Here is a 14,810-nt window from a genome sequence, read left to right on the forward strand (position 1 = left end):
GAGCCTCCAGATAGGCCCAGGGAAAACTGTCTGCTCGTATGCTGAGGCTCGATGGAGAACAGACAGTGATGTAGAAATGTGATCTCACCGTCACAGACTGAGGGAAGCTTGTCGATTCGTATTGGAATGATGCCAATTAATAACCTTACAGTGGTCTCTAAAGCGTTGCAGCGCAGGGAAGGGTCACAGGTCTGTCACTTTAAATCAAAAGCCAGAAATAACGAAGCCTAGTGAGGAAGTGCTGTCCAGAAAGCCGACATGGGGCAAACGCTAGGCCTCCTGTGCCCAGTTAGAAAAGTTCCGAATGTAAAGGAGAACTTCGCCATTCAAAAGCACCTCCTTCTCTGGCTTCATTCAAATGCAAAAAGCTCTGGTTCTTGACATAGCCTGAGGCTTCTGTACGTTGAAGGGCTCTCCTCCACGCCCCCTCCCTCGAGCTGTACTTCTAAACTGCAGGGGGGGAGGGGAAGGAAACTCTGTGTTGGGCAAAATATCCAGTCCCCTCCTGACCATTCTAACCCCGAGAACTTTTTTTTCCCCTTTCTTCGAGCAGTACTTCTAAACTGCAGGGGGGGAGGGGAAGGAAACTCTGTGTTGGGCAAAATATCCAGTCCCCCCTGACCATTCTAACCCCGAAAACGTGTTTTTTTTTTTTTTTTTTTTTTCCTTTCTTCTTTTCACTGCCTCTTTGGTCAGGTCTTTATTCAAAATAAGCCGTCCAAGACGATTTGACTTTTTTCGAAGTAAACTTGACAGTTTATGAGGCAGTCTTCTTTTCTTCCAGGGGAGGAAGGTTTCTTTCCAGCTGCTGGTTTCTTGGCAGCTGCAGCCTTTTGTCCCAAAGGCTTCTTCTGTTCTCAACACCAACAGCTTTCTTTCGTTTCTTCCCCACCACGGGCTTCTTGCCTGCAACCCCGTTCTCATCTGATTTGGGCTCTAGTGCTGCTGCTGCCCTATCTGGTGTGGCTGTCTTTGCATATGGGCCTAGCATCAATATGACTTTTCACAGGTTTTTCAGTGGCTTCTCATTCAGGACGCTGTGATGAATCTTCTTGCGTGGTGCTCGGGGGGCTCTTTGGATCTGTGGGCTATTTCAAAATTCTGCAGAGAAAAAGAGAAAGAAAGAAAAAGAAAGAGAGAGAGAGAGAGAGAGAGAGAGAGAGAGAGAGAGAGAAATTCTGCCAAGCTCTGTTCATCATCTTGTGTGTGGGAAGGTTATATAGTTCCTCTTCAGGGAGGCAGCTTTACACCAAGTGCCGTACAATTCATCTAACTTCTGGAAAGCACTTTGAGTCCAAACGCGTAGACTTTTCCTCATATCGTTCCATGCCTTAATTTCCTTAAAGAGCAAAACGGCCTCCTCAGTTTTCCTGTGGCCTTCAACTTTATCTTCAGCCACCAATTCACTGACAGCATAGGGCTGTCTGTCGTTTTTGTGCAAGTTGGTGTGAAAGAGGTTGACGATATCTGGTCAAACTTGAGCCTTGAACACAGCTGGCAAAGTGACCATTTTGCCAGATGACCCCCCCTTTCCACAGCACACCAATATCAGTGGATGAGCGCATGCCATGGCGGAGAGAGGAGAAGGCCACGCTCCTTTTAACCCGGCTGCTTCCACAGGAAATGACCCTGGAAACTACTTGCAAACCACTGCCATGCAGGCTGACGTGGTGGGGGGCAGGGGAGCGGGAAGAGGGTGAGGGGGAAGAGAGGTGGGGCAGGAGTGACACTCTCCACTCGGTTTAGCTGTGAACCCAGCACTGCTCTAAAATCACACCGAATGGGCCGAGCCCGTGGCGCACTCGGGAGAGTGCGGCGCTGGGAGCGCAGCGACGCTCCCAGCGCCGCGGGTTCGGATCCTATATAGGAATGGCCGGTGCACTCACTGGCTGAGTGCCGGTCACGAAAAAGACAGTAACAATAATTAATAATTAATAATAATAATAATAATAATAATAATAATAATAATAATATAATAAAATCACACACAGTGTATTTGAAAACATTCTATGACTAGAGCGTGGGTGGCCCTGTGCAAGAGCCCAGTGTTACTGGCAAGACTGAATACATGGCCAGGGGCTTGCCCTTTGTTTCTGAGGACATTTCTTTCTTTCTTTCTTTCTTTCTTTCTTTCTTTCTTTCTTTCTTTCTTTCTTTCTTTCTCTCTCTCTCTCTCTCTCTCTCTCTCTCTCTCTCTTTCTCTCTTTCTCTCTTTCTCTCTTTCTCTTTCTCTCTCTCTCTCTCTCTCTCTCTCTCTCTCTCTTCTCTCTCTCTCTTTCTTTCTCTCTTTCTCTCTCTCTCTCTCCCCTCCTTTCTGTCTTTCTGTCTTTCTTTCTTTCCTCCTTTCTTTCTTTCCTCCCCCCCCTTTTCTCTGACTTCTCAAAAGCTCCCACTCACTTTTCAAGGCAGCAATCGCACTATGGATTAGGTGTTGTTTCTCGAGTCTGCTTACTTAAGTTTCCCCCTCCCCCTTCACAGATGGGTGGCTGGATGCGTGTACGCATGTGCGTACGTATCTACTCAGTCTGTTATTCATCTATTATTATTTTTATTTTGCATTGGACACGTTGCAGAAGTTACCAAAGCTGTTGCCGATCTGTGTTGCAGATGCCTAGGTAGACTGTGCCTGACCTCAGGGACGGACAAACTCATATTGAGAGGGAGAACACTGTACACGTGTATGTCTTAGCTCTTACCGTAGGAAACTCTTTTCTCCTTACGAGAAAAAAACAGCTCGCCAAACCCAAAACTGGTGTGTGGCAACATATGCTATGCTACATTTGCTCGCTTGCTTGCTTGCTTTCTTGCTCTTTTGCTTTCTAGCTTTCTTTCTTGCTTTCTGGTTTTCTTGCTCTCTTGCTCTCTTTCCGACGCTTTCTCGCATTCTTGCTTTCTCTCTCTCTTTCTTGTGTCCTTGTGTTCTTTCTTTCTTGCTCTCTTGCTCTCTCCCTCTCTCTCTCTCTCGCTTTCTCGATGTCTCTCTTTTTGCTTTCTTGCTCTCTTGCTTTCTTTCCTGCTTGCTTGCTTGCTTGCTTGCTTTTTGCTTTCTTTCTTGGTTTCTTGCTCGCGTGCTCTCTCTCTCTCGCTTTCTCGCTGTCTTTCTTTTTGCTTTCTTTCTTCCTCTCTTGCTCTCTTGCTCGCTGTGTCTTTCTTTTCGCTTTCTTTTTGCTCGCTATCTTGCTTTCTTGTGTTCTTTCTCTCTTGCTTGCTTGCTTGCTTTCTCGTGTTCTTTCTTGCTTGCTTGCTCTCTTGCTCTCTTTCTCGCTTTCTCTCAGAGTCTTTCTCTCTTTCTTTCTGGCCTGCCTGCCTGCCTGCCTGCCTGCCTCTCTAGACTTTGCCCGTAAGAAGAGAAATCGCCCCCCCCCCTTTAGACCTTACAGTTGCATTGGGAAGGTTCCTCACCCCTTCCTGTGGTAATATGTGGCTTGTCGATATTTTCTCCTGGTTTGAACTGTGTCGTTTCCATCCACTTGAGGTGTGATGAAAATGACTTCTCCGTGTTTGCTGCGAGTCCTTTCATGGTTTCACTTTTGTCCCGCTGACGTCCGTGCCGGTTTGTGGGGCTCCACCTGGCGGCCGCTTTTATATGGCTCTCTAGAGCTCCAGCGAAGCAGGCGAGGGGACAGGAGGTGGCCTCGTTGCCCGAGGCAGAGTTCCGGGAAGACTGCAGGGCTAGCGTGACCGCCACCGCCGGTGCCCCGGCGCCAGCGCGTCCCCCGGTTCCTCGGAGATTGGGCGTGGAGGTATGCAAGGGAGGAGGTAGGCTGTCACCACGCTCCCGGGCTCGAGCGATGTGTGGGGGAAACCCGCCTGGGCAGGTTGACCAGCAGGCTCCGGGGCTCCTCCGTCCGCGGGGTCCGACCGGGGACAAGGCGGATGAAAGGAAGAGGGTGTCCCGCGGCCGGACGCCGTCCCGCCTGTGGTCCGGTCCGGAGGCGTGGGGACCGGTCCGGGCCACCAGAGCAGGAGGGTACAGATAGGGTGCCGAGGGAGGCTTCGGCCTCGGGCCCGCGTGCGGTCCCGGTCGTCTGAGACGCCTGCCGGGAATTTTTCAAAGTCCCCATCCGGAGGCGGGGACAGGACCCCACCCCCGCCCCCGAGCACGTGGTTGGACGGGGACCTGGCCTGGGACCCGCGTGCATCTCGGTCATCCGGGGCACCTGCTGGAATTTCTTCCAAGTCCCCTAGAGAGTCGGGGGCCGGCCCAGGAGGCCCACTGAGAGCCGGGGAGAGTGCCCCGGGCCCGCCCGGTCGTGGCCCCTGCCTCGTGCGGTCCTGTCGCCCGAGGCGCACCTGCCGGGATGTTTTTTTTTTTCCCACCAAGTCCCGCTCCGGAGGTGGGGACCGGCCGGCCCCTGAGTGCGCGAGTGGCCGCAGGGGCCATATCCGGCCGGCTCCCGCTCCCGCTCCCGCTCCCGCTCCCGCTCCCGCTCCCGCGTGCCCTTCGTCACCACGCTCCTGGGGTCGACCAGATGGCCACGCGAGCTCCGGTCGTGTCGGGGATGTCCTGGTTTTGGGGACGTAGTGGCCTTTTCTGGGTTTTTGAGAGGTGGCCGTGATCACTGGATTGTTCCCGACCCTGGGCGTGGTATGTTTTCCCGCCCCTAGTAGGCATTTTGTGCCACCAGATTAGTGCCGACACGCTGTCCCCTGGTGGCTGTCACTGAGGGGGAGGAGGGTCCTCTGGGGCATCTGGGTTCCTCCCTCCTCAGAAAAGGGGTGTCCGGGGCGCTTTGGGCTCTCGGTGGTCAAGGCATCGGCGCGGCACGGCACGGCACGGCACGGCACGGCACGGCCCCGCCCCGCGCTGCCCTGCCCCGCCCCACCCAGCCCCAGCGTGAGCCGCCCGACTGGGCCTGTGCTATGGCTCCCCGTGCCATCTGAGTGGGCTTCTTCCTGGGTTGCCATGCCCATCCCTCTCTGGCCTTTGTGCAGCACCTCCAGGTCGGGGGGCGGGCGGGGAGGTGGCGTGTGGGCTCTATGGCCCTCCCTCGCTTGCCTCTCTCGCTGCCAGGCATCCTGGCGTGGTCGTGACAACCCGCACCTGGCTTGGTTTTGTTCTCTCAAAATACATCCTATAATTATAGTGTTGCCAGGTACCTTTATACTTGACTTTGAATGTGCTCATGGGCTCAGTGAATGTGAATGGATTTGGCTTTATCCTAAACCAACAATGAGTGAGAACTATGGGAGACTCAAAGATGTGCTTGATACAGCGTCATCCCTGATTGGGAAGGTAAGGGCGGGTCATTCCTTTTCTGTGTCCTCAATGGTGCATTAACTGCTCTGTTTGTTTCCAAGCCTCAGGAGCACCATTTAAGCCAAGAACAGAGCTGGGAATGTTCCTCTACTGGGGGGAGAGCCAATTTAAATAAATCAAATTTTCTTAATTATACCTTTCAAGACTTAGCTCTGGTTTAGATTTTTTAGCAAGTAAAATGACTAAAACAGTCCACTTTGGAGTGATACCTTAGATTAGAAATTTGAATGACCTTGAAACTTGATGGGACAATTTACTTACCAAAAAAACCCACATGGTCCTGTGTATAAACACTACGCTGTCTCCAGCACATGCGCGCAACTAGTAAAATGTGGCCAAGCAAAGGACATGGAGTCTTTGTCGCCCTTTGCTGTTTCACCTGTTGGTGACATAGAGTCCCTGTGAGAATGAGTTTGTGAGAGCCAATTCTCCAAATCGACCAAATGACAAATCACCACTTTACCAAATTTCCTAACTGTGGTTTTACAGCACTGACATAAATATTCCATGTTTACTTACTAAGGATGAAATCCTGAACATTAAAGTTTAACACATTTAAAAACTGCCAAAAAAAAAAAAAAAAAAGGTAAAATATCTAAGCAGAAATCTGTATGAAATAGTTCCACTACATTTTCCAACCTAAATTTTGGCATTCCATGGGATAGTATTGATTTTAATTTTTAGGCATCTCATTTCTATTGTATTTTAAAAAAATTTTTTTTTCAGAGCACGAACTTTTTAATATTAATTTTGTTAGTTTCTCAAATGATAGGTTAGGTTTATATATTTTAAAATTTTCCAACAATACCAAGTTTAAAATAAAATAAAAATAATTTTAAATTAATAATATGTTTTCTAAACTAAAAATTAAAATATACTCAAATAAAATCTTTAAATAGATTTTAATTGTTTTTAACTAAATTTAATTTAAATACATTAAACTTCAAATATTTATTCAGAAATATCTCAAAGAAGTCAAAATTTAAAATTAAATTGAATTTAAATTTCAATTAAGTTAAAGTTAAATTCAAAATACTCATTAAAACATCAGAATTTGCTAAAATTATTTCACACTTATGAAATGCTTGGTTTCCTGGTCAGTTTGCACAACGATTTTAATGAATCAGTAAATGTATTCAAAGAAGCATGAAGGGAAGGGTTATAATAAACTCAATGAGTGGTAAGTCAAATTTGAAAAACGGTAGCTATAAACATATGACTGTGACAAGAACTGGAAAGTTAATTATTAAAACTTAAAACACACATAAAACCTGACCCAAATGTTAGCAAATCAGAAATTAGCATAAAGATGAATTAAGAAAAATAACAAGCTGAAAATTTTCCATCTGAAATGCTGAGCTCGCAAAGTATGTTAAAAATTCAACAAGAAATGCCTATAATCAAAAGTTACAGGAGTAACAGCCATTTTTGATAAATTGATTTTAATAAAGAAAAAAACAAACAAAAATAAAAACAAAAACCAACCAACAAACAAAAACACATTTAGCAAACTGACCAAGATGATTTTCATGTGTAGTCTCATCACGTTGTTTTTGGGTTATAATTTGAGGTGTTTAAGCATTTTCTTTATACAGTATGCCTCCTAGCTGCTCACTTAATACAGACACTTTATACGAGTACAGTAGTTTGTGGCTTAAAAATCTCTTTTTCAAACGTTATCTCAGTTGATATGCACAGAGTTTTTGTGAAGGTGTGTTTTTATCCAGTTTTACAATTGTGCAAGCAACTCAGAGAAAATGAGCATTTACCCCAAAGACACCCAACTAAGAATGTTAGAAACACCAAAAGCTTACATTTCAGCCATAATAAAAAGTATATTTGCTGGCATCTGTCATTTGACACTGTCGTTTTATCAAACCCAGAAATTTCCATATAGTAGTACTTGGGACTCTCCTGTGGGTCCTCCTGATGATATCATAGCATTTGGCATTTTTGATTGAACACTTTTTTAAATAGGAGTAAATATTTATTGAGCAACTACTTTGTACCAGTTACCGTGCGAAATGTTCCTGTGCGCATCGTCCATGCTCAAGTCTCAACAAAAACCTGCTCACTGATGGATCCCAAATCCACATCTTCAGCCCAGGTCTCCCTCGTGTCCATCTGGTTGCAAATCACCTGCTGGAAAGTAGAGACAGTCATAGCAAGTACTATGACCATCTGCCCAGTGTTTGAATATCTAAAAACCTGCTTTCTTCCTATCTCTGCTGAGTCAGCAAGCTCCAAGGGGAACACAGGCAGCACATTTTCCATCTCCGAATCCTTCTTCTGTCCTTAGTTAGCATTTTAAGCTCTGTAGCTGCTCGGTGTTTACTGGCTTCAAGATATGGTCATTATATCCTAGTTCGTCTAAATCAAGCTGAGAAGGTAGAAATGAAATTGGTAGCCTTGACCACTAGATGTCACACTGCACTTGACAGTCAACAGAAAATTCCTGCCCTGTTATTCCAACTTCACTATGAGAGCAAATCCCGTGTAATTGTAGTCACTAATTTCAGCCATTTAAAACAAAGTATCAACCAGCTTTTTTTATATTGGTGTCAGCTGTGAATTACTCATTTATATGAAAGGAGAGAATGTCTGAGGATGGGCAAATAATTTGTACTTGACTTTGGAATTTAGCATGTAACATCTTTCTAGCCGATTTGCCTTGCTTATTGTCTCTGCTTAATATTAATTTGCATTTCTGAATGCTGCATGAGATAAATTAGGTGGAGTGAGGGTAGGGAACTAATCTGAAATTGACAATTGTATGAAGGGAAATGAAGATGCCACCCTCGAACTAAGTCCACCAGTGGATTCCTGTTGCTTTTAGAAGGACCAATACGCTGCATGTGGCCTGCCTGGCCCTGTCTGCTTGGATGTCTGCCGACCTCACCCCCCTCCGTGATAACTGTACCTTTTCTCCCTGCTCCAACCTCACCTGCCAAGTCTTCCCTCTACCTCTTTACCTAGTAGTGTCTGAGATTCCTTCAGATCTCAGCTCAGGAGCCACTGCCTGAGGGTAGATCCCCATGACCTCCCACTGGATTAGTGTCCCAAGGCTGCTGCACCAAATGACCCCAAACAAGTGGCTTAAAACCACACGCCACACGCAGGTTTTCTTTCACGGTTCTAGAAGTGAGAAGTCTGAAATGGGTCTCCTTGGGCTAAATCGATCAAAGTGTCAGCAGGGCTTTGCTCCTTCTAGAGGCCTAGGGGAGAATCTGTCTTCTTGCCTTTCCAGTTTCTAGAGGTGACTGCATTCCTTGGCTGGTGGCCCCCTTTTGTCCCCATGGCCAGCAGTCATTGTCACTCCAACTTCTGACTTCTACTTCTGTGGTCTCATTTCCTGGCCTGACTCTGTTGACTCTTCCCCATTTAAAAACATCTGTGATTACACCACCCCCCACCCCCATAATCCAGAATCATTTCCCAATTTTAAGGTCAGCAGATTAGCACCCTTAATTCCATCTAAAAGTTTAAGTCCCCCTTGCCATGTACGGTAACACATTCACAGGTTTTGTGGATTAGGATGTGACATCTTTGGGGGCCATTATTGTGCCTACCATAGCTACCTAAATTGAACACCTGGTTTTAAGCTCTGACAACTACTTATTGCAGTTAATTTTTTATATATATTTTTTGTTTCTTTGAATAATGGCAGTCTCTCTCCCCCTAGCCTATGTGCCTCACGAGGCTGCAGATTTCATTTTTGCTTACCTGTGTGTTCACCCTCTATCACTTTGCTCAAATAAATGGCAAATACTGGGTTGGCCAGTGGCAGATACACGGTGGCCGTGACTGCATTTTCTAAAAAAAAAAAAAAAAAAAAGTAATAAATCCTGTTTATTCCCCATGACCCCATTTCTCAGTTTAGTGAGCTCCCCAAACTCCTCAATGTCCTGGGGAGACCTGCCTTTGCAATTCTCTGGCAGACTTGGTGGCCGTCTCTGCCAGCGTCACATGCAGAAGTCACACAGGCCTGGCTGTCCACACTGGCTCCTTCACCGTCTACCTGTGTAACCTCGAGCAGTAATTTAAACTTTGTCAGTGTTCCCTTCACCCCTAGTGTGGGAAAATAATGGGATTCTTTTGAGGACCAGATGAGCTATGAATGAGTAAATTGCCTAACACCTGTGTGAATGAGAAAAACACCAGGAAACCGTGTTTTTTTCTATTCTCACAGCACAACAAGCATGAACACAAAAGACTGCCTTCTGTGACCAAGTGTGGGGATTGCTCCCCGCAGGCAAGCAAGCCAGCAATTTCAGCAGACACCAGCAGAGTGTCCTCCATTCAATTCTGACACTGTCTACCTGGTGACAGCGTCAGATCCCACGAAGTGAGAGCTCGGTCTCCAAGACTGGCCCCCACTTCAGATGCCAGTTGCAAGTCTGGGCCTCTGGAACTTCTGACCCACCAGCTATACATCAGGGTTCCTATGACCCCTTCCTTGGGTTCAATTAATTTGCTAGAGTGGCTCGCAGAACTCAGGGAAACACATACTTACACGTTTACTGGTTTATTATAAATGATATTACAAAGGATATAGGTGAAGAAATGCACAGGATGAGGTATGGGGAGGGGGTGAGGGGCTTCCACACCCATCCCCCACCCCAGGAAGCTCCATGTATTCAGCTATCCAGAAGCTCCCTGAAACCTGTGCTTTTGGGTTTTTCTGGGAGTTTCATGACACAGGCATGATTGAAGCATGGACCATTGTGTAGAAATGTGATTGGACAAAAAGGGTCTGATCCAGCACTAACAGCCTGGGTGGGGAACCCCCCAAGCCTGTCCAGATTCTTCTCGGCCTCTCTGTGCAGCCTTCCTTCCTCCCGGGCATGGTGCGGGACCCCTTCTGGAATGGGGGTCTTCTGACCTATGATCAGCTAAGGGAGGTCAGAGAATTTCTTTCTGGCCAGCTCCAAGACAGAAAGGTGGGGCAAAGTTACAACAAACCAGGAATCATAGATGAAAACCAAGATAGACATATCATAATGTCACCACACTAGACTGAGCACTTAATGAATATTCATATATGTCAATATACACAATGTCCTTCCCCTGTGTGGTTTTTTTATTCATCTTTTGGTTCACAGGCTTAAAAAGGGAGCTATTTTGTGAAACTGGTGGAAGCAGCTTCAGTGGAGTGGCCGTGATCAGAAAGATGACTGTGGCGAGCAGGAGTGGTCTCAGGATCAAGGACCCCTGGGGATGCTGCCTGACCCCTAACCCATCGCTGTGAGGTGTGTGGCTACTTTGTACCAAACCTCATTTGGGGTCTGCTGTTTTTCTGGCTTGTGTCTGTCAGTCTGGCTTGTGACAAATACCATAGACTGAGTGGCTTCAACCACAGACACTTCTTTCTCTCAGTTCTGGAGGCTGGAAGTCCAAGATCAGGGATCGGGGTCGGGTTCTGGCTGGGTCCCTCTTCCTGGTTATGTCCCCCCATGGTAATCCTTGGTGCACACACAGAGAGACTGCTCAGCCCTAGTCGCTTTCTGTCTTTATGAGGACACTAACCCATCCTGGGGATTTCACCCTTGTGGCCTCCTCTGGCCCTAATCCTCTCCCAAAGTCCCCACTTCTAAATACCATCCCACTGGGAGTTAGCATTTCACCATCTGAATTTGGGAGGGGACACAACATGCAGTTTATTTTTTAATTTTTATTATTTTTTTTAAAAGATGACCGGTAAGGGGATCTTAACCCTTGACTTGGTGTTGTCAGCACCACGCTCAGCCAGCGAGCTAACCGGCCATCCCTATATGGGATCCGAACCCGGGGCCTTGGTGTTATCAGCACCGCACTCTCCCGAGTGAGCCACGGGCTGGCCCCAACATGCAGTTTATAACTGAGGTCACTTTGTCCTGCCCAATGATGCAGCCCCTTTCAAAGTGCTCCCCAAGACGCCCAGGGATTCCCAGGGCTTATATTCTCGTGGTCACCTATGCTTGAGGCTCCTGCTTTCACTGAACTAAATGGTCTCAGGACGTTTATTTATGAGTGTAGATGATTTATGGAGAACTGAAGGCAGCAGAGAGATTTATATCACAGCAACACAAGCAACTGAAAATGCACGGTCAGTTATTTTCTCTTTGGAAATCCTTCAGCCATTGCTGAAATCGTGGCTCTTGCCAACTTCTGTGTGTCTTGGCCCTCATCTCTCAGATGGCACCCCCCGCCCCCATGATCATTCCCCATCCCACATGCAGAGGTTGACCTGCTGGCCCATGTCCTCAGAGGTCCACCCACCTCCATGCTGCTGGTTAAGGTATTTTTTTTAAAAATGCCTCCTCCGCCCCACTGAGAAATTCTGGCTCCAACTGCTAATATAATATGTTTCATCCCGATGCATGATCTTGAAGAAGACTAAATCATCGAGACTCTTCCTCCTGATGGATGACTCAGCATCACGTGCAGTCTCACCTGAAGGCGTGATCAAGAGTAAAAATCACACTGACCATCTGCGTGGAGAATGTCACTCTGCTACCCTCCTGGCCCTGGGTGAAAACAAGTGCCTTTCTTCAGTCTTATGACAGATAGCATTTGTTTAGGGCTTTCCAACGCATTACCTCATTTGATTGTCACAAGTACTCAATGCCAGGCAACACAGGCTTTATTCTCTCTCTACAAATGAAGTTACTGGGACTCAGAAAGAATTGATTTGCTATTTGGCATTCAGCTGGTAAAGCAGCTGGCCAAGCATCCAAGGTCAACCTTGTGCCCTTGGCCTCTGCTCCTTCCACCCTAACAGGACACCTGCTTAGGCTCAGAGCTTCTACTCCCCAATCTCAAGTCTCTCTTGATACTGTTGCTTAATGTTGACGATTTCATGCAGTCTTTCCCTTTATACCCACCACTGTGATGCTTGACCTCCTACCTACGGTGGAGTAATGCTTGGTCTCATGAGCTGTTTGGTTTGACGTTTTGGGTTTTTTATATCTCCTATCTAAAAATCACAAAGAGCTCGCAAATCCTGCAGGCTCTGCTGTTAAGTTTTTGGGGGGGGTGGGAAGGGGTGGTGATTGGGGGAATAGGTAGGAAGGTCTTTCCCTCAGATCCCATTTTTTAAATAATGAATTTTCAGGGGCAGCTCTGATAAATACTGGCAGAGTTCAGAATCTGTATTTCACCAAGCACAAGCTTCCTTTGATGACCCAGGCTCAGAATGTATCCCACAGACCCTACAGCATCATTTGCTGTCTACAGAGAGAGCGGAAACTCCACGTATAGAAGCCAATTGCTTTTAAACATTTGTCTGCCAGCACTAATGCATTGGCCTTTGTCTCACCCATCTTTGTTAGTGACCAGGCAAGACATCATGAATTGCTTTTGCTCTAGTATTTTTTTTCTCTAAATCACATAATGAATATTGATGCGGCCAAGAATTCAGTGAGTAGGTGGGGTGGATAGTTGTTAGGGGAAAAAATCAATACAGTATAACCTCAAGACACAATTTGAATTCCACTTTGGAAACCTGTTTTGTGGTCTGGAAAGAAATGAATTCAACCAACACCAGCTGTTTGCAACTTGACAAGAGAAAGAGATCTGACAGCTCTATTCAAAGGATAAAAATCTCAGACAATGGACCACGGAAATATCTCAGTCTCATTGAAGCCTGGATGAGATGAGACCACCTTTGGGATAGATGTTTCCTCCTGCAATACCAGAATTTTCTAGTAGTGAGGGGACTTGTGGTGAGAAGCTGTGTTGGAGGGGACAAAACACGGGCTTGGAAGTTAAAGCTGGACATGAATTCAGCATTGCAAGTTGGAATCATGGGCACAGCAATTAAGCATTAGGGACCTCACTTTCTTTATCTCTAAATTGGGGATAATAATGTCTACCTTGCAGGTAAAGATGAGCAGCAAATGCAAGGGCCGTGTCTGGCATATAGCATATGCTTACAGAGCAGCAGTTATTTTTATATTTAATACCATGGGAGTGTTTCATAGTGTAATAAATTATAAAATCATTTTTTTGTTTGTTTTTTCACATGTGAATGTTTTTGAATATTGTTTACTCAAGAGTGACTAGTGTTATGGAGAAGTTCCCACATGCTTCCACTGAATTAATTTCTCTGAGATCCCCAGTCTTAATCTACAAAACTGTAAGGCTACTGCTACTAGTATTATCTACCTTTAAATATATACCATAGATTACAGTGACAGCAATTGTGATATTATGTGAAAATACTTTGCAAGATTAAAATGTATTGCAGTGGTGTGTTTATGCTTCTTTTCCCTAGTATCGAAAATTGGTGCACTTGGGAGATACAGCCTTCCAGAGCACTTGAAGCAGATATGTCTTTTTCTGGAAATGTGCTATGTAGCAAACCCCCAAACAGAATAAGTGGTGGACAGGAAAAGGTATTTCTTGTAGGAATTTGTCATATCTGACAACCAGGCTTTCTTCCCTCATTTGTCTTTTAGTCTCTCTAAGTAAACAGCTGTTACACACCATTGAGCAGTGGAGATAAAAAATCTTCCAGGAGAATGGCTAATAATAATTTGGATTGCTAATGACAAAGAATGTCAAGTGAGAAAACCACGAGTAAAGTAGGTACTTCCTTCTGTTTAACCAGCATCTTACAGGTTTGGGGTTTTGTTTTTAAGTGATCATGGTAATGGTGGGGACAGATATCGTACATACCTGTTATGATAAGCCAAATAATACAAAGGTTTGTAAGAACAATAAATGCTCTTCCCTTCCCCATATTTTTTTTTTTATTTCCAGCTTTCAGAGGTACACAGTGTTGACGGTTTGATGTGGGTTCTTCCAGACATGAATGTGTTTTTCAGCCATAAATGATAGTAAAAGCCATCAGTGAAATAACTTTGAAAGTCAAGATAGGGAATCCATATCTATATCCTTGAGAAATAGAGCCTCCTGCTATCAGGCTTTCTAAACAATCACAAATGGGTTATCAGGGAGCTAAATAAAGGCTTAAAAACTGTTAATTAGAATGCAAATAATTCTTTTGCCAATGACATAGTCCCAATTATACACACAAATGGAAAATAATTTAGAATCTGATCATGGTACATTTCTTTGCCCAAAAAATGTGTTGACAATTCCCTACCTTGAGGCCTAAGAGAGTCTTTACTCTTTAGCATTAAATTCAAGATTCTTCTTATTTAATCACAAACTCCTTTTCCTGTTTCATTTCCCACCATGCACAAAATCCTAGGTTTGGGAACTTCAAAGATCGTCTACCCACAGCAATACTTCTCAAACTGTAAGGTTCATACAGATCACCTGGAAGTGTTGTTTAAATGCTGATCTGATTCAGTAGCTTGGAATGGAGCCTAAGTTTCTGCATATCTAGCAAATTCCCAGGTCTACACACCAGACAGTCGGTAGCAAGGATCTCCTTATGAGCTCTAACAGTTCCCTGCCACATTTGTGTCAGCCTACATCTGAAAATCTCTTAGCACAGTGACTTTTTTTTAATAGAATTTATTTTTAGAGCAATTTTAGGTTCATAGCAATATTGAGCAGAATATTGAATACTGAGAGCTTTCTCTGCACCACACATCCATAA

General features: G+C 45.4%; 1 protein-coding gene across 1 annotated transcript in view; it reads right to left on the minus strand.

Moving 5' to 3' along the window:
- Positions 1 to 7,309: 7,309 nt before the first annotated feature.
- PLD5 (phospholipase D family member 5) overlaps positions 7,310 to 14,810 on the minus strand; it is a 371,133-nt gene continuing 363,632 nt past the window's right edge. The window contains exons 13-14 of the mRNA XM_063082894.1: positions 8,984 to 9,073; positions 7,310 to 7,554 (exon numbers count right to left, since the gene is read on the minus strand). Of these exons, the coding sequence (XP_062938964.1) occupies positions 7,310 to 7,554; positions 8,984 to 9,073 (335 nt within the window). The remainder of the gene's footprint in view (positions 7,555 to 8,983; positions 9,074 to 14,810) is intronic.

Source organism: Cynocephalus volans, chromosome 18, assembly GCF_027409185.1.
Source record: "Cynocephalus volans isolate mCynVol1 chromosome 18, mCynVol1.pri, whole genome shotgun sequence".
In the NCBI taxonomy this organism is placed as follows: domain Eukaryota; kingdom Metazoa; phylum Chordata; class Mammalia; order Dermoptera; family Cynocephalidae; genus Cynocephalus; species Cynocephalus volans.